The sequence below is a fragment of the Puma concolor genome, chromosome E4, assembly GCF_028749965.1.
Source record: "Puma concolor isolate L17-30 chromosome E4, mPumCon1.1.hap2, whole genome shotgun sequence".
NCBI lineage: Eukaryota > Metazoa > Chordata > Mammalia > Carnivora > Felidae > Puma > Puma concolor.
The window spans coordinates 53,075,161-53,099,129 of NC_141683.1; the positions used below are offsets into that span (position 1 = coordinate 53,075,161).

Consider the following 23,969-nt stretch of genomic DNA (forward strand, 5'->3'; position numbering starts at 1 on the left):
TGGATCAGGCTGATGCAATCAAAGTAGGTGCCATGTGGTGGGAGCAGACAACGGCCGGAGGGAATAAACCTCCACACAGAAGGACCATCAGCACGTTGCCAAGTTGCCCTCTTTCAGGCTTTAGCCTTCAAAGCAAAGTCCCCAAGGCCTCGCTTCTGACCTGCACAGCAGGATGCAGAGCCTGGACAAAGGGCTTCAATCCAGAGGCCCAAGGCCCAGGGAGGTCATGCGTTTCCATGGCGGATGGCCTTAGAGGACCCACAGGGAAGGCCAATGATCTGGAAGGCTGGAGTCCTGAAATCTGGCCCCAACTCTTGTCATTAATTCTTATGAAGGGCCAAGATACTTCTCCTTGTGGCCTCAATTTACCTATCTATAAACTAGAAATAATAACCACTGTCACTTACTTGAAAGATTTTGTGTGAGAGTCTCGTTTATGAGAGTGCTTTGAAGAGAATAAAATGTAGCATTATACAAACATAGAGGGCATTATTAGATGCTGATAAACCCACAAGCCCCCACAATCGTTAACCTTAGTTTAACTGAGCCTGCTCTATCCTGGCCATGAAGTACTTCAGGCTCTATTCTTTTTTTTTTTTTTTTTTTTTTAATTAATGTATTTTGAGAGAGAAAGTGAGAGGGGAGGGCCAAGGAGAGGGAGAGAGAGGGAGAGAGACAGACAGACAGACAGAGAGAGAGAGGGAGGGAGGGAGAGGGAGGGAGGGAGAGAGAGAGAGAGAGAGAGAGAGAGAGAGAGAGAGAGAGAGAGAGAATCTCAAGCACGGCCCACACTGTCAGCGTGGAGCCTGATGTAAGCCTCGAACTTACCAACCGTGAGATCATGACTTGAGCCAAAATCAAGAGTCGGAGGCTAGAGGCACCTGAGTGGCTCAGTCAATTAAGCGTCCAACTTCCATTCAGGTCATGATCTCACAGTTCCTGAGTTTGAGCCCCACATCGGGTCCTGTGCTGACAGTTCAGAGCCTGGAACCTACTTCGAATTGTCTCTCCCTCTCTCTCTGCCCCTCCCCAGCTCGCTCTCTCTCTCTCTCTCTCTCTCTCTCAAAAATAAATAAACATTTAGGAAAAATTACAAAAAAACAGTTGGAGGCTTCATTGACTGAGCCACCCAGGCGCCCCCTTCAGGCTCTATCCTTACAGCCTGGGGCGGGGGAATCGGAGAACAAAAACAAGCCACCCAGCCCCTCCCTCCCGTGGATAAAGACTCACAATCCAGCCACCTCCGTCCGTGTCCATATCACAGTACACCTGCAGGGGCCGGCTGGCATCACCATGCAGGTAGATGGTATATAGACCGCTGGCGACATTGCTGTTCTGCTGAACTTGACTGCAGTCGGAAGGATGTGGAAAACGGGCGCCAACTGGGAGTCGAGCAGAAAGGTAGCGTCGTTAGGCGAAGGGCAAGGAAGAAGTAGGGGGGCTGGTCCCTTATTTCCAGATGATTTATTTTGTTCAGAAATTATTTCATAACCTCCTACTACTTTGCTTCTTCCGACCCTTCGCAAATATCTTATTTTTCTCATTCACCCTGCTCTCATCAAACCCTTCAAATGTAGTAGAAATAAGGTCAAGTTTACATCACTTCCTACCCTGATGCCCTCAAAACGACATTCTGTTCTGCTTCCCTCTTCAGTCTTTCTACCATGAGATCAATTTTGTTTGAACCCATAACCCTATTGCCCCGTTTCCAGAGAAATCCATCACTCTGTCCACTCGCTCCTCCTTGGACAGCTTTCTTGGCTGTCCGATGCTTGTCCTCTACCACATTCTCGTTCAGAGAACATTACCTGTGGAAAGGGTGGTAGATACACTCCTGCTCCGGCGATCACCCTTAAAGGCAACCAAGGAGACTGGGTAGGCGATGCCCTGCTCAAGGCCTTGCAACTCAAGTCTCTCGTTCCCTCTTCCAAGCTGTACCTCCTACCAAACAAAGGAGACAGTAGACAGTCACTCAGCGTGTCACCCCCAGCACCCTAGCTGTCAACGGCTTTCCCTGGTGCTAATGACAGGAGCTCTCTGAGAGCACAGTGTTTGGTTTCTTTCAGGGCTTAGTGACGCCCAGAATACAGGTGGGTCCCAGCAGCTTCCCTGGGGGGCGGCGCCATGGAGATTCAGCCCTGCTGGAGTGCTAGCACAGAAATGGCACCACGGACCGCCCTGGAGGGGCACCCACCAGGTCTCCTGGGACCCTCTGCCTCCAGGTACATGCTGGAACACGAACTACACCCACCAAGGCCAGCGGTGCTGGGCTGAGGAGCTAATAAGGGCGATTAAAGTGACTGCTGATAACTGTGCAGCAGGGCCACTGTTGGCCTTTCAGGAAACGTCCTTCTGAACCTATCTTATTTCCTCTACAGACATAGGGCTAACTTTCCTTGAAGCACTGTCATAAGCAACCATTAAGATAATGAACAAATCAAAGTGCCCTTCCTTTCCCTCTTCGTCCCTTCTCTCTCGCCAACAAGAAAGAGGAAGAATTTTCCATTGGAACAAGCTACAAAAACTTGCTGGCCTTCAGATTCCAGGTGGGAGGGATAACTCCTGAAAGAAGGTTTAATCAATCCATTCAATAAATATTTAGTGAGCATGTCTTGTGTGCCAGGTTGTAAGCACGTTAGATACAATGATAGATACAACAGACAAATTGTCCTTGGAGCGAACGTTTCCTGAGAAAGACAACAGAACAAAATAACATGGGGCGGATGTGCAGCCCGCAAATACTCAATGGATAGCGAGGAGAAGGCACAAAAGTTAGTCCTCTAAAACGAGGCCACACGTACGATGTCGGCAGACAACTGTGTGCAGCAGCTTCGCTAACACAGCAGATGATCAGTAAGGCTCAACTCATTTCTTAGCCGGTGGCCATGACACCAGCGATCAAGCCGGTGGGCCCGGGTCAGTTGCTTCATTTGGAGGCTGGGCATGGGTACCAAGAGAAAAAGCAAGAAGTATCCAGTACCTTAACGGTGCCATCTGGGAGTTGGTAGGTCAGAATGTAGCCATCGATCTGAGCAGAGGGGGGCATCCAGGTCAACACCCCCCCGGACTGTGTAACAGCAGATGGACGAAGGTTTTTGGGAGGGTCGATGTCTGTATACAGAAAGTCAGGTAATTATTATTAGTCGGTATTTCTGCAACCGAGGCAAGATCATTTCTGATGTGTTAACATACTTTCTACCAACTTATCCTTCCCATGGCAGCAGGCAGTTCCCAGGCAGTTCCTCCCCGACAGCAGGCATGGTCTCTGCTCTTCCTTGCCACCAGCCCCTTATGACCTTGGTTTCTAAAAGCACACTCCAGGGGCACCTGGGTGGCGCAGTTGGTTGAGCATCTGACTTCAGCTCAGGTCACGATCTTGCGATCCGTGAGTTTGAGCCCCGCGTTGGGCTCTGTGCTGACAGCTGGGACCCTGGAACCTGCTTCGGACTCTGTATCTCCCTCTCTCTCTGCCCCTCCCCTGCTCACGCCGTGTCTCTCAAAAAAGGAATAAATGTTTAAAAAATTTTTTTTAATAAAAGCACATTCCACACCCGCTGAGGACAAGGGGACTAAGGAAGAGGGGAGTGGGTAGGGCCGAGACAGTGCATCTGTGCTCCCAGGTTCCCCACAGATTCTCCAAGAGTGGTGGGTATGAACAATCCAGGTCATCCAGATCAGCAGGCAGATTCCCAGCGACAGCAGGGCTCCCGAAGTGACCCGGAGTGCGGATCTGAGAGGAACCTGTGCACAGAAACCACGTGTCCCGGCAAACACCTACCTGGAAAGATGACCACAGAGCTGCCCGCCCCCCACCCCACGGCTGGCACTGGGAAACCACCCAAGACTTTACACACAGCCCTGGAGAAGGAGCATGCCCCCTAAATCAGAGATACCGACCCACCAGCAGAATGGGGGCTTGCGACAAACATTAAGTTGGCGTAGAGATTTAAAGTTCTATTTCCTACCTAACTAAACATATGGCCTTAGATGCACACCCTGTACAGAAAGCATGGAGAAGGTGTGATGGTGGTGGTCTTGTGCAAAGGAGAGGAAGAGAGAGAGGGAAGAAGAGGCAGAGAAAAAGCAGAGCCTTCCTTGTGGCTCTGAACGTGCGATGGGGAGGGAGGGGAGGGGGAGGAGTACACACTCTGGAGACCGGGAAACCAAAACTCAGCAAGAATTCTAGTCAAAACCATATTAATTGGTCACATGGCTCGTTTTTTTAAACCCAATAAGATATTGAATGAAAAATTTCCATTTTGAAAAATCATCACAGAGGGTGATTTTAATTTAGAAGTTCCCAAAAAAGATGTCTCCAGGCTATTTTCTCCTCAGTAGCATTTCGGCCGAGAATGGAATTGCAATGTTTTAATAGAAATCAGGCAGCTGTTGTTTTGAATTAGGATGTTTTGACAAATTTTGAGTTTCTGTAATATCAGCTCGGTTTGACTTTCTAAAGTGTAACATCTGGCATGGATTTTATTCTTTCCATCACACTACAGAACTAAATTTCCTGCTTCCAAACATCAAAGCAAAACCTTAACTATTTAAATATCTTAAGCTGGCCTCTGCTACGTCTTTGACTGCCCACCAATCCCCTGGTTATGGACTTGAGATGTCTTAATTACTTCCACATTTCTGTGAAGTACAAAGATGGTAATATTGTTGTCTTGTTGTCTTTTTTAATTATTATTTAAGAGAGAGAGAGAGAGCGAGAGCGAGCGCATGCAAGCACAGGAGGGGCAGAGGGAGAGAGAGAATCCAAAGCAGGCTCTGTGCTGTCAGCTCAGAGCCTGGAGCAGGGCTCTCGATCCCACAACCCTGGGATCATGACCCGAGCCAAAATCAAGAGTTGGACACTCAACCCCCTGAGCCACTAAGGCACCCCTTATTGTCTTTAAAAATGGGAAGAGTGAGAGGCACTTGGGTGGCTCAGTGGGTTAGGTGTCCAACTTCAGCTCGGGTCATGATCTCATGGCTCGTGAGTTCGAGCCCCGTGTCGGGCTCTGTGCTGACAGCTGAGAGCCTGGAGCCTGCTTCAGATTCTCTCTCCCCCCCTCCCCCTCTCTCTCTCTGCCCCTCTTCCATTCATGCTTTGTCTCTCTCTCAAAAATAAACATTAATTTTTTTTAAATGGGAACAGTGAAGCAAAGAGAAGATAATGAAGGAACAGAGGGAGAAAGGAACGAGGGCAACAGAGAGAGGAGAGAGGAGAGAGGGAGGGAGGGTAAAGGAAAGAAGGAAGGAGGGAGGGACTGGCTGCCTCTGGGGAACAGCATTGACTATTAAGGAGTCTGGGCTGTACAAGAGTTTTTCTTTCTACGTGTTCCTTTGAATAGTTTGAATTTTTTTTTTTACTGTAAGTATACTTTACTCTTTTAATTAAAAAATCCTGCTAATTGTAACTTATAAGGAAATTCAAGGCACCTCTAACTCCAGTGGCCACACATGGTGTCCCCCGCCACAAAGGGGATGGCCAGCCCTTGCCCAGATGTCCAAAGAGACCCGAGGACATCAGGGTGGGCACAGGGAGTCTCTCGGTCCCTGTGAGGCCCCACCACACATGCAAAACACAACAGCCCAGGCCCCTCTGATCACTAACTGGAAAGGGACAGTGAGGGAGAAAGACACTTCACCACCGCCCCCAACCCGGCACGTGGACACAGAAGCGCTACGTTGCCTCCCTCTTCTCCAAACTGGAGCCGAGGCCCGCCAGGTTCTAACATCCAGGTGGAGAGCCTGGGAGCTGGGCAGGGTGGAGGACAAGCTGACGGAGGCCCCGCACAACCACCCGGAAAAGCCACACACTTCCACTTTCACACTGCCTCCTCTACACTCTTCTTTTTTTTTTTTTTTTGAAGTTCATTTATTTTGAAAGAGAGAGAGAGTGCACAGCAGTGGAAGCAAGGCACAGAGAGAGGGAGAGAATCGCAAGCAGGCTCTGCGCTTCCAGCACAGAGCCCAACGTGGCTTGAACTCCTGAACCACGAGATCACGACCTGAGCCTAAATCATGAGTCGGACACTTAACCCACTGAGCCACCCAGGCACCCGTCCTCTACACTCTTCTCAATCAGAGCCCTCGTATCCGCGTAAGGTAAAGAAGGAACCACTCTGAGGCATGTCCTCAGGTGAAACAACAGCCTTCCCTACTCCCCTTTGCACCCCTAGGTACAGACGATGACTGCTCTGGTGGGTGTGCAGGGTCCCCGGTCCCAGGCCTTTACAGTACCTGTCAGGGCCGTGGTGTCCACCTTCTTGCTCTCCCGGGCCCCCTTCTGGGCCCACACCTGGACCGTGTACTCCACGCCCGGCCTCAGGCCCGTCAGCACGGCGCTGCTCTGCTCCTTCCCCACCGACACCTCCCCGGTGTCTCCATTGGCGGACGTGTAGCGCACCATGTACCTGTCGATGACGGCCTGCACCGGGTCCCAGGAGACGGTGGCCGTGTTCTCCGTCACCCGGTCGGTCACCAGGTTTTGGGGGCTGTCAATGTCTTTTGAAAAAGGAAAGGCTGCATTTTAGAGCCAAGGGAGACCATCCTACCTCCCGACCCTGTCTCTAGGAGCTCTCCATTCAAGTTATCTTTAATAATGATCCAATTCCATCGCAACCAGGAGTGAAAGGCCCCTGGTTTCCATTTTCCAGGGAAACAAACCACTGGACATTAATATGAAAATTTTCTCCCTAGCTTCCACAAAAATAACAATAAAAGTCTCCCGAACAAGACAAGCCACCCAAACTGCTGTTCGCACAACCTCTTCTTGTTATCTCCACATTATGTGGTGGTTTTGTTTTACAGAGTCTCAGAGCTGAGAGGTCAGATCTTCTCACCTTCTTGTCTCTTACAAAAGGGGAAGAGAATGGAGGTCCAGAGGAATGAAAAGGCTCGCCCAAGATCCTGCCATTTCCCTGTGTTAAAACGCAGACAAACCCCTCTCTGCTCTGAACTTTGAAGCCTCCCGCCTTCTAAAGGACTCTGCTCCTTTTCATCTGCCCTCTCTCCAGCACCATCAGCCTCTCCCACTCTCCCGCCCCTCTGCACGCCTCAGCCCACGGACTTCTCGGGAGAGCGGTCTGCATGCCTCCACTATCAGTCCGCCCCTCACATCCACTCCTCGAGCAGTGAAGTTTGGCAATTTTTGACACCACGTCACCGACCCCACTAGTATAGGTCACCACCGACTCTGCACTGCCAGATCCGACGGACGCTCGCCACCCCCAGAGGCGTTTGGCAGAGCTGATCCACTCCCTCTGTCTTAAATGCTCTCGGCTCTTGACTGGCGTGACTACACCCTCCTCTGGTTTTCTCCTAACTGCCCGACCCCTTCTCCATCTCCTTTGTCGGCAACCTGGAAACATGGGGCACCAAGGCCCCCGTCCTCCTCTCTACACTTCTCCCTAAGCGAACCCATCCACGTCCGTGGCTCTGAACGCCAACGAATGCTCTCGGCTCCCTGATACACGAGCCCCTGGCTTGCATCCACAACCATATGCCCAGCACAGCACCTAGCCTATGTTGGACGTTCGACCAATATTTGTAGGATCAATGAATAAATCAATTAGCCAAGGAATCGCACAAGTTTCTTCAGCTTAAATGTCTAAAAGTCTTAACATCACCCCCCCCACACCGAGCCTATTTATCTCTGAGCCTCCCCTCTCCAAAAATGATGCCCCAACCTTCCATGTTGCTCAAGCCAGAAACCCCGGTCTTACCTGATTCATTTTCTTCCTGCCCCACACCTCATCCATCAACAAATACTGCCATTTATAACTCCAAAATATGTGCTCAGATACTCCCTCTCCTCTTTCCCAATGGCCATCATCACCTCTTGCCCGGATTTTACACTAGAGTCTTCATTAACCCTCCTAACACTACCCTTGTCACGTCCTCTGTTTATTCTCTTCACTGCGGCCTGAATAAACTGTTTTAAACAAATATGACATCGTGTTGCTCTTCTTCTAACAAATGTAACCTTCCTTCAGGCACGTGGGGTCCTGTGTGAGTGACCCTGCCTCCTTCCCACCCGCCCCACGTCACCTCCTCTCTCGCCCTCTGCACTCCAGCAACACCAGCCCCCTTGCGGTCCCGTGTCCATCTCAGCTGCTGCAGCTTAGGGCCGTCAGGTGCACTCTTCCCTCAGCCAGATGCGGCTAGTTTTCTCCAATAGCCATCCTCCCCTTCTTCCATAAGCATACTGTCCAGCGGATCTCTCTGTAATGATGGAAGTACTCTGCCCTGTCCAATACAGTGGCCATTAGAAACGTGGCTCTGGACCATCTGAAATGTGGTGAGTCCAACTTTGAAAATAATTTAGTTGCTTTTAATTAATTAAAATTTAAGCTGCCACAGGCAGCCAGGGGCTACTGAATTGGAGAGGACGGTCTAACAGAAGGGTAAGGTGGGCACATGATCACCCAGCTGAAGACTCCGTTTCCCAGCCTTTCCTGTAGTGAGGTCTGGCACCGTGCCTTGGGTCTGGCCAGTGGAACACGAGAAGAACTAAAGGACGCGTGCAGTGTTCCAGTCGTGTCCTTCCCTTTCCCAGGTCCCTTTCCACTTCTGGAATGAGGACAGATGACCACACAGACGAAGGCAACCCCCTAGGGATGACGGAACACAATACCGAAGGAGCCGGGGTCTCCTGTGCCGTGGGGCTACCTCATCAGCCCTGGGCCACTTCTACTCTGCCCACTCCACAAGAGAAGAGTAAGCTTCTTTCTTGTTTAAGGATATGTTATTTGGATGTTTCTGTCTATATGTATCTTAACCAGGATTCGTTCCATCCCGTCTAAGAAACACCCCTACCCTGCTATTCTTTATACCTGTGCCAGGTACATCTCCTTCATAGAACTTATCATAATTATAGTTACAAGTTGGTTTCCTTGTTGATTGTCTTTCCCACTGGACTGCAAGACAGCAGGAATCATATCTGTTTTGGTGCCACTGGCCTTTGGTGCCACTGGCCTTTGGAAAATGCTCACCAAAACTTAGCGTAGGCCGAAATGAACACAGAGCTCCAACCTCCAAGGAAACACTTATTCCTCTAAACTACACACCATCTAGGGGCGCCTGGGTGGCTCAGTCGGTTAAGCGTCCGACTTCGGCTCAGGTCATGATCTCGCAGTCCGTGAGTTCAAGCCCCGTGTCAGGCTCTGTGCTGACTGCTCAGAGCCTGGAGCCTGTTTCAGATTCTGTGTCTCCCTCTCTCTCTGACCCTCCCCCGTTCATGCTCTGTCTCTCTCTGTCTCAAAAATAAAATAAAAACGTTAAAAAAAAAAATTAAACTACACACCATCTATTAAGGCAAACCCACAGAAAACAGCTTTGCCACAAAACAGTTCTCTAATCCAGTGCTTTTTCAGAATTTTATGTTGTTTTTACCATTCAGTAATTTTTTATCACTGAGAAGCAGAGCTGTTAAAACACAAGCCTGGGGAAAGAGTTTTAAGACCTTCACAGGACTGTTCAGTATGTACCCCATAACTATGCTTTGATTTTTTTTTTTTTTTTTTTTTTTTGGTACGGGAATGAGGTTTTTTCCAACAAACCTGCCTAAAACAGTCCCTGAGTCACAGACCCAAAAGGCAGCAGTGGTATAATTCAGCAGCAGCATCAACTCCTAGTGATGACCCCAGTTTCTGTTCTCCTCCCTCCTGTTACCTGTGGGGGCCATGGTGTCCGCCTTCTTGCTCTCCCGGGCCCCCTTCTGGGCCCACACCTGGACCGTGTACTCCACGCCCGGCCTCAGGCCCGTCAGCACGGCGCTGCTCTGCTCCTTCCCCACTGGCACCTCCCCGGTGTCTCCATTGGCAGACGTGTAGCGCACCATGTACCTGTCGATGACGGCCTGCACCGGGTCCCAGGAGACGGTGGCCGTGTTCTCCGTCACCCGGTCGGTCACCAGGTTTTGGGGGCTGTCAATGTCTAAAAGGAAAAGTACTCATCAACGTGCACTAGTTATAGGCCACAGAGTGCAGAAACTCACATCGTTTTGCTTGGAATGAGGCCCTTTCATGTTACGTGGTCTTTCCGTCACCTACGCTCTAACTGCTTCACTAACGTATGTCTTCTCTAACCAGACAGAGTTGGGCTCCTCAAGCAGAAAGCACAGTAAACCAAAATCTGCAAATCTACACTATTACCTTTACCAAGAGTATAACAAAACAAATCTCATTATTGATTTGGGAAGCGTATATCAAACTCCCACTATGTGCAAGGCATGGTGTTATGTGGCATTCAGGGTTCAGCTGAAGACACAGTCCATGCTCACAAGCAGTAATCATTTTGTTTCTAGCATCATGTCAATGGAGACTTCTGATCTCATCCAAGATGATTCTAATAACTAGATGCAAATATCGGCTCCTAGAGGAAGAGGGCAGCGACCATATCTCCTCTGGGTTGCCACAGCCTCGTGGAGAACACAGCACATGGTAAATGCTCAACACACATTGCTGAGTGGATCAGCCAAATGAAGACCAGTTTTAATATGCTTTACACATCATAGATGCACTTGTAACGCTGGTTGGCTGGTTAAATCACTACAGAAATACGGCCAAACATCTCTTTCCCAATAAAATTAAAATATAACATATAAGTTACCCTTATCCTCAAAACCAGATTATCATGATTCATTCATGCTAAAGCACACCACATAGATCAACTTGCTCTGGTAGATGTAAAGTCTATTTTATAAAGTTGAGTTATCAAAATATTATTTAATAATATTAACAACATTTGATTTTCATTTTCTCCTCCCACTCAAAACACAAGGACAGACCCTTAATGCTGTCCACAGTGAAATATCCACGCACTCAGAGCAGGAGCAGCTGGACACGACCATCCAATCACGGCAAAACTGCACTTTGGAAACTGCCACAGGGGACTGACTTGTAAGGAAACCAGTTAAAGGGACGTGAGAGGTGGTGTGTGCAGTCTCTTATGAAAGGACACTATTCTGCTCTTCTATAAGTCATTGATTCTTCCAGGGTCAAACAGGAAAACAACTCTTGACCAGCCACAGGCTTAGGCCTTACATTCTCAAAGAACAAGGCTCCATTACCTGTCGGGGCCATGGTGTCCGCCTTCTTGCTCTCCCGGGCCCCCTTCTGGGCCCACACCTGGACCGTGTACTCCACGCCCGGCCTCAGGCCCGTCAGCACGGCGCTGCTCTGCTCCTTCCCCACTGGCACCTCCCCGGTGTCTCCATCGGCAGACGTGTAGCGCACCATGTACCTGTCGATGACGGCCTGCACCGGGTCCCAGGAGACGGTGGCCGTGTTCTCTGTCACCCGGTCGGTCACCAGGTTTTGGGGGCTGTCAATGTCTTTAAAAAAGATATTTGGAAAGCCTAAGCTTTGAAGCCATGGGAGAGATACCCACCACCCAGCACTCTCATTTCATCTTCTAGAACTCTCTTAGCACAAGGCAATGGTATTCCCGTCCAGAATCTGCTGGGAGTCAAGGGAGAAAGGAACCCCAGGTCCCAATTTCAAAAGACTACACATTGTAAGCTTAACATACTTTTGGCTTTTAGCTCCCTAAAATATATGAGGAACGACATCTTCTTAACAACATTATGTCACATCACAACAGTCATTAAACATCTGCCATGACGTTCAGGGTACCTAGTTTATCATTTTATCATGGGCTGCTTCGCGGGCAATCATTCTAAAAGTATTATCACAAGCATTGCAACGATCAGAGCCTATAAACATCTTTGCTGAGTCCGCTGAAAACATGGCCACTGCATAGCTTTATTTCTCCCTTCCTGTGGGCTGAGTGGTTTCGTGAGCAGCTCACCACAACCAGGCAGAGAGAGCTACCAACTACCACCTCGCTGAGGTCACTACTAGGACCCACTGTCCTTTTTGGTCTCTGTGACTTTCTCTGCAAAGTCTCTCATCTCAGGCTGCCTCTTGGGTATCATGAACACTCAAATCCACATGCTCAAAATTCAATTCTGATTGATCTTTTTCTTATTACCTGTTGGGGCCGTGGTGTTGGCTTTCTTGCTCTCCCGGGCCCCCTTCTGGGCCCACACCTGGACCGTGTACTCCACGCCTGGCCTCAGGCCCGTCAGCACGGCGCTGCTCTGCTCCTTCCCCACCGGCACCTCCCCGGTGTCTCCATCGGCAGACGTGTAGCGCACCATGTACCTGTCGATGACGGCCTGCACCGGGTCCCAGGAGACGGTGGCCGTGTTCTCTGTCACCCGGTCGGTCACCAGGTTTGTTGGGCTGTCAATGTCTGAAAGGAAAGTTAAAGCGCACCATTAATAAGCACCGAAGAGGGAGACCGTGTTGCTTGAAGGGAGGCAGTTTCCTGGTCTTGTGGTTTTCCCATGTCCTGTCAGTTTTCAGGTGTGTCACCAAGACCGAACTTCTCTCCACAGCTAGACTCTTGGATCCTCAAGAAGGCAGCACAGGATAATGGAATGAGCAGGAGTATCCAGAGTCAGAAGAGCTAGTTTGCAGTTTCAGCCCAGAGATGCAGAGCAGAGGGGCAGGAAAAGCCCTGAGCAGAGCCAACAGACTGGGGATATAGGCCCAGCTCTGCCATCAGCCAGCCATGGCCCTGGACAGCTAGCACTGCTGTCCCCAGCTGAACCTCAGTTCCTGCTTTGTAAAATATGGGCCTTACTAAATAGATACGAAGGTACCATAATATGCAATGAATATGCCACAAATCTGACTCCATGAATCATCAGCTGACTTTGTGACTTGTAAAAATCATTCATTTCCTTGTATTTGAGGTTTCCTAACTATAAAATGGGGATATTGATTCCTGCTCTACCCATCTCACCAAATACCTCTGAGGATGAAGCAATTGAAGAATATAACCCTCATTCATTGCTGGTGGGTATATAAAATACTGCCACCATTCTGGGAATAACTTGGCCATTCCTCAAAAAGTGAAACATAGAGCTATCATATGACCCAGCAATTCCACTCCTAGGTATATACCCAAATGAACTGAAAGCATATGCCCACACAAAAAGTTGTACCATAAACACTCATAGTAACCCTATTCACAATAGACAAAAGGTGGAAAAAGCACAAATGCTTATCAAGTGACAAATGGATAAACGATGTGTTACATCCATACAATGGGATATTATTTGGCAAGAAAATAAAGTACCCATACATGCTCCAACATGGATGAAATTTGAAAATATTATGTGTAGTTAATAAAGCCAGTCACGAAAGACCACATGCTGTGTGAATCCATTTATATGAAATGTCCAGAATAAGGACCTTCTCTCTCTATAGAGACAGAAAGTAATAGTTTCCTAGGGCTGGGGGGAGTGGGGGCAGGAGGCACTATTAACGGACATGGGGTTTCTTTCTGGAGTGATGACAATATTCTGATTAGATAATAGTGATGGTTGTAGAACTCTGTGAATACACTAAAAACCACTGAACTATATGCTTTAAAAGAGTACATTGTATAGAAAGTAAATCATATCTCAATAAGTCTGTTCTTAAAAAATGAGGACACAAAGATGAATGAGCTTTAAAAATTATGAACTGTTACAGGATGTAAGTGCAACTTTAGGATCCTGAGAACGGAGCACACAGTGCTTCAGAGAGGATTTATCCCCTAAGAAAACAATAACCCTTCCTTGCTTCAAAAAGATCAGAGTGAAAAAAACACTTCCCTAAAGTACTAGGCTCGCAGATCCTAACATATATGGTTTCTTTATATCTTTTCCCTCTTAAGACAAAACATTTCAACGATTGAGTACAAATCAGAGGAAAAGTGGGTAGATGGGACCGATCATCATCTATCTTTATAAGACCAAAGTATGAGGCCAATATGAGCTCCTTATTTGGAGGTAATGTGTAAAAGGAAGGTGAGGGATGGTGTGTGCAATCTCCACAAAGGGACACTATCCTGCTCTTCCATAAATCATCTAGTCCACCAGTGTCAAAGCAGGAAAACAAAACTTGATTAGCCAGAGGTTGAGGTCTTACATTCTCAAAGAACAAGGCTCCATTACCTGTCGGGGCCATGGTGTCCGCCTTCTTGCTCTCCCGGGCCCCCTTCTGGGCCCACACCTGGACCGTGTACTCCACGCCCGGCCTCAGGCCCGTCAGCACGGCGCTGCTCTGCTCCTTCCCCACCGGCACCTCCCCGGTGTCTCCATCGGCAGACGTGTAGCGCACCATGTACCTGTCGATGACGGCCTGCACCGGGTCCCAGGAGACGGTGGCCGTGTTCTCTGTCACCCGGTCGGTCACCAGGTTTTGGGGGCTGTCAATGTCTTTAAAAAAGATATTTGGAAAGCCTAAGCTTTGAAGCCATGGAAGAGATACCCACCACCCAGCACTCTCATTTCATCTTCTAGAACTCTCTTAGCACAAGGCAATGGTATTCCCGTCCAGAATCTGCTGGGAGTCAAGGGAGAAAGGAACCCCAGGTCCCAATTTCAAAAGACTACACATTGTAAGCTTAACATACTTTTGGCTTTTAGCTCCCTAAAATATATGAGGAACGACATCTTCTTAACAACATTATGTCACATCACAACAGTCATTAAACATCTGCCATGACGTTCAGGGTACCTAGTTTATCATTTTATCATGGGCTGCTTCGCGGGCAATCATTCCAAAAGTATTATCACAAGCATTGCAACGATCAGAGCCTATAAACATCTTTGCTGAGTCCGCTGAAAACATGGCCACTGCATAGCTTTATTTCTCCCTTCCTGTGGGCTGAGTGGTTTCGTGAGCAGCTCACCACAACCAGGCAGAGAGAGCTACCAACTACCACCTCGCTGAGGTCACTACTAGGACCCACTGTCCTTTTTGGTCTCTGTGACTTTCTCTGCAAAGTCTCTCATCTCAGGCTGCCTCTTGGGTATCATGAACACTCAAATCCACATGCTCAAAATTCAATTCTGATTGATCTTTTTCTTATTACCTGTTGGGGCCGTGGCGTTGGCTTTCTTGCTCTCCCGGGCCCCCTTCTGGGCCCACACCTGGACCGTGTACTCCACGCCCGGCCTCAGGCCCGTCAGCACGGCGCTGCTCTGCTCCTTCCCCACCGGCACCTCCCCGGTGTCTCCATCAGCAGACGTGTAGTGCACCATGTATCTATCGATGACGGCCTGCACCGGGTCCCAGGAGACGGTGGCCGTGTTCTCTGTCACCCGGTCGGTCACCAGGTTTGTTGGGCTGTCAATGTCTAAAAGGAAAGTTAAAGCACACCATTAACAAGCACTGAAGAGGGAGACCGTGTTGCTTGAAGGGAGGCAGTTTCCTGGTCTTGTGGTTTTCCCATGTCCTATGTCAGTTTTCAATTGTTTCAGGGACATAGACCTTCTCTCCACAGCTGGCCTCTTGGATCCTCAAAGAGGCAGCACACGACAGCAGGATAAGCACTAGATCCAAGTCAGAAAAGCTGTGGTCCTGCACATCTCAATGGTCTCTGGCTGGGCCTCAGCCTCATCACCTGCAAATCTGGGGTTCAGGTCGGATAGACTTTAATGTTCTTTTGAGCACTAATGTTCCATGCATACATCTAATTTCATAAATTACTAACTTGTTTCATGACCTTGGGCGGCTCACCTCACCTCTATGCATGGATAAAATAGGACTGTTAATAGTTATTGTAAATATTTCACTGGATGGCTCTGAAAACCAAGACAAAAAATACCATGTAAAAAGGGGCCTTGAAAATACTGAAGTATTACAGTGTCTGCAGAATAAAAAAAGCAGGACAAGATATTAGTGTATAGCCTGGAAACTAGCTGTATTAAATGAGTTAACAATACGGCCTTTGTGACAACTCTTGGCACAGAGTAGATGCCCAATGACCATAAGCTATTATTGATATCACCTTGCTGATATTTTATGAGTGAAGAAGATTATGCTCCTCCAAACTATACACAGAGAAGGTATTCAAAAATGCAGTCACCAAGAAAATAACAACATGTCTTTGTTCCAAATAGTTTATTGCAAAAGTCGTTTCCCTAAAGTCTTTGCCTCTAGGTCGTGTCACATATGTGCAATGGTATGTTCAAGCAGGACTCCTCTTATCTTGGTTTGGGCTGTGACTCCAAGAAAACTGGTATCTACATTCCAATCTGAAAGCCCACAGTCAAAGTAGGACCAACAGTCCCGTGGCCCTCAGCTGGCCAAACCATCTCCAGACAATGAAAGAGGTTGGAGAGGCCAAAGGGATGGGACTTCAAGAGTGGATTTCTTTGGGCAGAGTTACACTGAGTTTCATGGGTGAGACCCAAACCTCAAATGGGCAAGTGTTCTCAATCAGAAATGATTGGCAATATCTGGAGACCTACTTGTTGTCACAACTCGGTGTGGGATGCAGAGGCTACTGGAGTCTAATGGGTAGAGGCCAGGGATGCTGTTAAACAGCATACGGTGCCTGAGACCAACCCCTGCAACAAAGATTTCTCCAGCCAAATATCTCACTAGTGCCAAGACTGAGAAACTCTGCCCAACACTTGGGGAACACCGTAGGCTGGTGTCTGACATGTATCTAAAATACCTAAGGGGTGAGAAAATGGCTGTTTGCTCTGATAGAGAGCATTGCAAAAGAACCATGTATCTAGTTGAATGGATTAAAGGATGCCTGCATATGCCCTGCAGACCAGACATGGACCAAGGGAAGAAGAGCCCACCTGGGATTATTTTAGGAGCTGTCCAAGACACTCAGCCAGAGGGGTGAGGTGATGCCACCAGAAAGGCACTGGAGTGCACCCCACATGTGTAGGCAGAGGAAGGGGAGTAGGTGACCAGCAGGAGAGATGCATCTGTCACAGGATCACTATGATGACAGCTCAGAGTGTAAGAGGATCCCTGAAGAACGCACAGAAGTGCTCCACGAGGGAAACATTAGCTTTAACACTGGTCAGGCCCCATGACAGGCTCAGGGCAGCTGTGAAGGTTATAGTAAAGCAGGACCCCTTACCTCTCCTTCTCCTGACCCCTGGCCTCTCTCCAAGCTGTACCAAACATAAATGGGCCAGAAACTACAGTTAGCATGCTAGAAGGAGGGTGTCTGAAGTATAAGAAGGGAAATACAAGAGCAGTCAAGCAGACCCCCCTTCCCATGGCAGATAGTTAGCCCGCAAATGGCCCACGCCAGTGGAGAGGAGAAGACTTAACTTTAAAAATTTTTTTTTCAACGTTTTTTATTTATTTTTGGGACAGAGAGAGACAGAGCATGAACGGGGGAGGGGCAGAGAGAGAGGGAGACACAGAATCGGAAACAGGCTCCAGGCTCCGAGCCATCAGCCCAGAGCCCGACGCGGGGCTCGAACTCACGGACCGCGAGATCGTGACCTGGCTGAAGTCAGACGCTTAACCGACTGCGCCACCCAGGCGCCCCGAGAAGACTTAACTTTAAATGAAGTATTGATATAGACATTTTAATTACTAAAATGATATGTGTTGAGGACTAAAAATGACGAGATACTTGCTTATTTTTAGCTAATAGAGCATTATTATTATCTCTGCCTAAAACATTCATCCGAAGGGCAGAAATAAAAAACAAGCTCCAAGAAAGGGTTTAAACAGGTGAAGAGGGAAAACAAAGTTGGTTTGGGATCACAGTCCGGCTCCCCCCACATGGAAGGCACTTGTGCTTTCATCCCGTTTAGTCCGTATCAGGTGAGGCACTTCGTGTGTTCACAACACGGAAGACGCACAGGCAGAGAACAAAGGACCACAAGCAATCACATCAATCTTTAAAGACCAAAGTTTGAAGGCCGCAAGATGAGCTGTGCATTCTACGAGAAGCCATCAAATAGAAGTAAGGCATACAATGAACTCTATAAGCACACCATTGCACTCTGTAAAACCTCCCTTTCTGCCAAGGTCACAGAAGGAAAACCAACTGAAACAGACATGAGTTTAGCAGTGACACAGGGATGATGCACGCTCCGTTACCTGTCGGGGCCGTGGTGTCGGCCTTCTTGCCCTCTCGGGTCCCCTTCTGGGCCCACACCTGGACCGTGTACTCCACGCCCGGCCTCAGGCCCGTCAGCACGGCGCTGCTCTGCTCCTTCCCCACCGGCACCTCCCCGGTGTCTCCATCGGCGGACGTGTAGCGCACCATGTACCTGTCGATGACGGCCTGCACCGGGTCCCAGGAGACGGTGGCCGTGTTCTCCGTCACCCGGTCGGTCACCAGGTTTTGGGGGCTGTCAATGTCTTTAAGAGAGATGAAAGAAATGTAACATTTACCAACTCTCTGGTTCCAGAGAGGCCAGCACATACACAGACAAAATGATGATCTCAACAAATTTCAGAATCTGTTATGTGCCAGTGATTGGGATAACTTAAGGGTTTAATTAAGCAAGTGGTCTGAAATTCCAAGAATGAGCTAATAGCATGTAAGGAGACGTAGGGTTTTCAGACAAAGCCAAAACAGTCTCAGCTCTATAAACTTTACCCACAAGTAGACTCTGGATTTTAAAAAAATTGGTCTTCATATGCAAATTTCTCCATTACCCTGGGTTTATATAATACACTCTTTGAGTTCTGATTCCCTGTACCTGAAAGCAATTATACTTCAGTAAATCTCTGCAGTGGCTCTAATATTTTATTTGGGAATAAAAATATCCTGAAAGTAGGAGCTGTTAGTTCTTTCCATATAAAACATTATGCCTACAGCCAGAGCACCAGAAGACTTCAACTGATGGTCTTTGAGGTCTGGGCTGATAAAAAAAAAAATAATCCTACTTGGGTAGGAATCTGTCTGGGTTTCAATACAGTTAAACTGGGTTGGAATCTGGGCACCGTTTCTTAGTTGCTGACTTTGGACAGACTCCAAATTTAAGTCTCCGTCTCCTCATCTCCACAAAGAAGGAAATACCAGTACCTACCTCACAGGTTATGACAAATCACAGATGAGATATTCACATGGAAAAATGCTTGAATATAAGCTCTTTGTTATTACAAGTGTCATTCGAGGCACGAAATTCCCCCCTTTCTCCTTGAAATGTGAACCTCTGAGTCAGAAATCCAAGTAGTTGGGTACATGATTAGCAATGCCTTTATGATCCTGTTTCAAAAACCACTTCCTCAAAATGGCTGAGCTTTCCGTAACAGCAACTGCATCTCAAGCCCGTGCCCCATTGCTCGACATGCATGGCCAGGCCAGTGGGATGGAGCACACAGCCAAGGAGACAACTTGCCTTGAGGAGCAAAGACATACAAGGGGGAGTTTCGTTCTGGGATTCTAAGCTGGCTTTGATGCTGCCGCCCCATCCTTCATGACTCCCCTCTGTCCACCACCAACACCACTTAAGATTGTTAAGAGACTTGCATATTAAAAATAAGACACAACCAGCCCATCCTATCCTTACATCTTATGCCTTATGCTGCCCCCCCCCCCCCCAGCAGCTGAGGTGCTAACTCACACCACCGCCACCTGAGAGCGGGGAAGATTCTTCTCTATTCCAGCTTCCACCATCTTAAAAAGACTGACCCACAGGCCTCCCTTTCACAACACTCAAAATCCTAGAAAACAGAAAGCCTTGTGTAATATAAACCAGGAGCTGGCAATTTACAACGCATGGGCCAAATCTGACCCACTGCCTATTTTTATAAAGTTTCATTGAACACAGTCATACCAGGTCATTTACATACTCTCCATGGCTGTTTTCACATTTCAATGGCGGAGCTGAATAGTTGTATCAGAGACGGCATGGTCCCCAAAGCTGAAAACATGGACTATCTGGCCCCTCACAGAAAGTCTGCTAGTTTAAACAAATCTAGATCTCACCCTCCTTACTGGCAACTTCTCCTTCCCCTGGAGGAGATAAGGCCCACCTGGACCCAGGAGGCCACATGCCATTAAATACTTCAAGGGCTAGGGGCACCTGGGTGGCTCAGTCCGTTCAGCATACGATTCTTGGTTTCAGCTCAGTTCATGATCCCACAGTTCATAGGTCCAGCCCCCCCCCCCCCCCAGCCCCCACCACTGCCAGCACAGAGCCTGCTTGGGATTCTCTCTCTCCCTCTCTTTGCCCCTCCTTCACTCACACTGTCTCTGTCTCTCTCAAAATAAACTTTAAACAAACAAACAAACAAACAAATAAATGAAAAAATAACCAAAAACTTCAAGGGCTGTTTGCTGATTAGCATTTGCTATGGACTGAATATTTGTGCTCCCCTCCAACTCCCAGGTTGAAGCCCTAACCACCAATTTGCTGGTATTTGGAGGTAATTAGGTTTAGGTGAGGTCGTGGGGGTGGGTTCCCTATGGTGGCATCAGTGCCTCACAAGAAGAGACCTGAGTTTCTTCTCTCTGCCCTATAAAGGTGTAGGAAGAAGGTAGCCATCTATTAGCCAAGAAGAGGGTTCTCACCAGGAACTGAATCAGCCAGTGCCCAGATCATGGAGCTTTCCAGGCTCCAAGATTGTGAGAAATAAACCTCTTTTGTTTAAGCCCCCAGTCTATGATATTCTGTTATAGCAGCCAGAGAAGACTAAGACATATTCTAAGAAATAATCACTACTACCGCTCACGTAGCCCTTGCTATATGTCGGGCACTTACATGAATTCACTCATGCAACCCTCACAACAACTCTTTGATATAAATACTCATATGCCCCATTTTACAGACAAGAATGAGAGGAACAGAGGTCAGCTGACTTGCCCAAAGTCCCTCAGCTACTAAATGGCAGAGCTGGGATTAAAACTTGGACAGTCAAGCTTCTGAATCCACATTCCTAACTAATTAATGGCTTCTCTGGGCACCTCTGTACTAAGTGACTGTCCAGAATGGAGCCCAGTGAATAAGTAAATCCTTTTCTAGGATTCCTGTCAAGTGTCTGCAACCTCAAGCAGCCTCCAGGATTAGACTGCTCTGGACTCAGGGACAGTACCAGCGGAGGGTTTAAACACAAAGCAGGTGTGGGATACGCTCCCCTGCAGCCTCAGGACATCTGCAAACCCAAGCTGGGCCGAAGGCGGGCTATATTTCACAGCTGGGTGAAATATAGGGACCCGTATGGTTTCTGAAAGCTTAAAGGCAGAATCGGTACATTCGGTGACTGTTGACTCAGGATGCAAACCATTTCCATGGTCTGAAAGAGAGCTCCAGATTAATTTTTTTTTTCAACGTTTTTATTTATTTTTGGGACAGAGAGAGACAGAGCATGAACGGGGGAGGGGCAGAGAGAGAGGGAGACACAGAATCGGAAACAGGCTCCAGGCTCTGAGCCATCAGCCCAGAGCCTGACGTGGGGCTCGAACTCACGGACCGCGAGATCATGACCTGGCTGAAGTCGGACGCTTAACTGACTGCGCCACCCAGGCGCCCCAAGAGAGCTCCAGATTATAAGCAAAGTGCCTGTACAGCCACTGCAAACTGAGATAAGCATTCAAATTCACTGTCAGCCAAATGTTTTGAGTTTTAACGTCCAAAAAAATGAAAATTAGGAAGTGTTACTCTTCTCTGAGAGAGTTGCATATGGAATTCTAACCCAAATAAGTATGACCTTCTGTGTAACGTAAAAAGGCTGGTCTCTTTTGTTTGAAGTTAAAAGGGGAGAAATCATAATTGTGAAATTTGAAATTGCTTTTGCAACCCCCTTCCCCACCCCCGCAAGCAAAAGAGCTGATGCTAGGTGGGCATCGGACTCCTGATTCAAAAATCAGCCTCCTCCCTGCTGTGAGGAAATCTGTTTAGGCTCCCGTTCCTCTGTTACCTGTGAGGGCCTTGGTGTCGGCCTTCTTGCTCTCCTGGCTGCCCCTCTCGGCCCACACGTAGACTCTGTACGCCTCCCCCGGCTTCAGGCCCGTCAGGACGGTGCTGCTCTGCTCCCTGGGCACCGCCATGTCCCTGGTGTCCCCATCAGCAGAGGTGTAGCGCACCACGTACTTGTCTACGACAGCCTGGACTGGGGTCCAGGAGACTACCGCTGTGTCTTCTGTCACTCGGTCGGTGACCACGTTGGTTGGGCTATCGATTTCTTCATAAAAATATACGAGAAAGAAAAGTTAGAGAAGACGTTTGGCTGGCCAAAATCACAGGGGCTTCAAGATCTAGTTCATCCAGGTGACCGAGTTCCATGGTCCATACAATGCAAGAGGGTCTCTCCATCATCTGTGACAGGTGGACAGCTGGAAGAGCTCTACTTGAACTGTAGGCTGAGAAAGGGCTCCCTGATGGACAAAACAATCCCTTCCATTTTGAGACCAATGAGCACGTTAGACAAGACTCCTGCAAATGCAGTCACATGAAATGGAACTCCTTCAAGAGGCATATGGAATACACCTAATGCTTCTTCTAGGAGACCCTCCAGCAGGTGTTCAAGAATAGTAACCATTCTCCTTCCTAACTCTCCTCAAGTCAAAACAGCTTCACCTCTCCAATGTCTGTATTTATAGGTTATTAACTTTTGTATCATTATATCATATCATATCATGCCATACCATATCATATCATATTATACTTTCAAATTACAGTTTCTAGACCTGGCACTTACATCTGGACATGCTTTCTTTCCCTTGATCAAAGAAAAATCCCCAAAACTCAGTCCATTCATTCAACAATTCACTGACCATCCGTTTCATGCCAGGGAATATAATGGCACTCAGGAGTCACCAATGAACAAAACAATCAGAAATCCCTACCTATGCAAGGTTGATGTTCTAGAAGGATGAACCGAGAACAACATACCCCTCCATGTCCTAGACACTGTTCCCTCAATAACATATCTTCAGCCCACAGCCTCAGAAAATCCCTATGCTTTTCAACACGTGTCCCTGCTGACCCAGGGGTTGTCAACATTGGGCACCTCCTCAGTATCACCTGCAGAGAGCTCATTTCAAGTCTCAGATATGCGCTGACATCTTTGCTGAAAAAACAAATAAGCAAGACTCCGCAGGTAATTCTGATGCACAGCCAAGGCTGAGAATCCCACATTGAGCCACATCTTCCCCATTTAAGATGCATATAAAATACATCTCCAGGGGCGCCTGGGTGGTGCAGTCGGTTAAGCGTCCGACTTCAGCCAGGTCACGATCTCGCGGTCCTGAGTTCGAGCCCCGCGTCAGGCTCTGGGCTGATGGCTCAGAGCCTGGAGCCTGTTTCTGATTCTGTGTCTCCCTCTCTCTCTGCCCCTCCCCCGTTCATGCTCTGTCTCTCTCTGTCCCAAAAATAAATAAAAAATAAACGTTGAAAAAAAAAATTAAAAAAAAAAATACATCTCCAATGTTTATTCTTGTTATATTTCACCTTATGGACTTCATTTATAATTTAGTCTTTCACTCAACATGCTGATTTTCCTTTCTAGCTTATCATTTACAAACCTAATAGGTAAGCATCCGAGTGCAGCATCCGTTCAAGGTCACTGATAAGGGCGCTGCACAGAACAAAGCTGACATTTGGTGCCAAGAACCCTCCCCACCTGCAGATCTATACCCTTTTGGGGAAAGACACACGAAACAGGTTCCTCCTCTCAGAAATTTAAGCAGCTTTCCTTCCTCCCCATCCTGCCCTGGTTCTCTTAGCCAAGGGTCCTCCAGCAGAGAAGTTCCGACGCTACAAAGCTGCATTTTTTTCACATCAACTAGGATCAGCTTTCTTGAGCACAATGGCAGTGTCTTCTTTGTGTGCAAGGAAATGAAATATGTTCTGTCACCAGAGACAGTGCATATTTAATAAACCAACTGTCATCAATTGAGTGTATACTAAATGTAAGGTGCTTTTCACACATTACCCTATCAAACCTCATACTAACAACTCAAGGTTGTATCAGATTCCCCATGTACTAATTTTGAACATTAATAATGGTTACCATTTTTAGAGCACTAACCATACATACCAGGCTCAGAGAGGTTAGATAACTTAGCCAAGGTCACTCAGCTAGTAAATGGTAGTCACACATTCTACAAACGTTCCCTGAGTGCCTAGCTGGAGTTGGGAATTCAGTTTAACTCAGTTATTCATTTTCTATTTTTTTTAATTTTTTGTAATGTTTATT

General features: G+C 47.9%; 1 protein-coding gene across 1 annotated transcript in view; it reads right to left on the minus strand.

Annotated features, from left to right (window-relative positions):
* Nucleotides 1-23,969, minus strand: part of TNN (tenascin N) — a 64,409-nt gene that overhangs the window by 15,227 nt on the left and 25,213 nt on the right. The window contains exons 7-17 of the mRNA XM_086694654.1: nt 21,690-21,953; nt 17,919-18,182; nt 14,926-15,189; nt 14,003-14,266; nt 11,986-12,249; nt 11,063-11,326; nt 9,664-9,927; nt 6,232-6,495; nt 2,981-3,111; nt 1,809-1,941; nt 1,231-1,382 (exon numbers count right to left, since the gene is read on the minus strand). Of these exons, the coding sequence (XP_086550780.1) occupies nt 1,231-1,382; nt 1,809-1,941; nt 2,981-3,111; nt 6,232-6,495; nt 9,664-9,927; nt 11,063-11,326; nt 11,986-12,249; nt 14,003-14,266; nt 14,926-15,189; nt 17,919-18,182; nt 21,690-21,953 (2,528 nt within the window). The remainder of the gene's footprint in view (nt 1-1,230; nt 1,383-1,808; nt 1,942-2,980; nt 3,112-6,231; nt 6,496-9,663; nt 9,928-11,062; nt 11,327-11,985; nt 12,250-14,002; nt 14,267-14,925; nt 15,190-17,918; nt 18,183-21,689; nt 21,954-23,969) is intronic.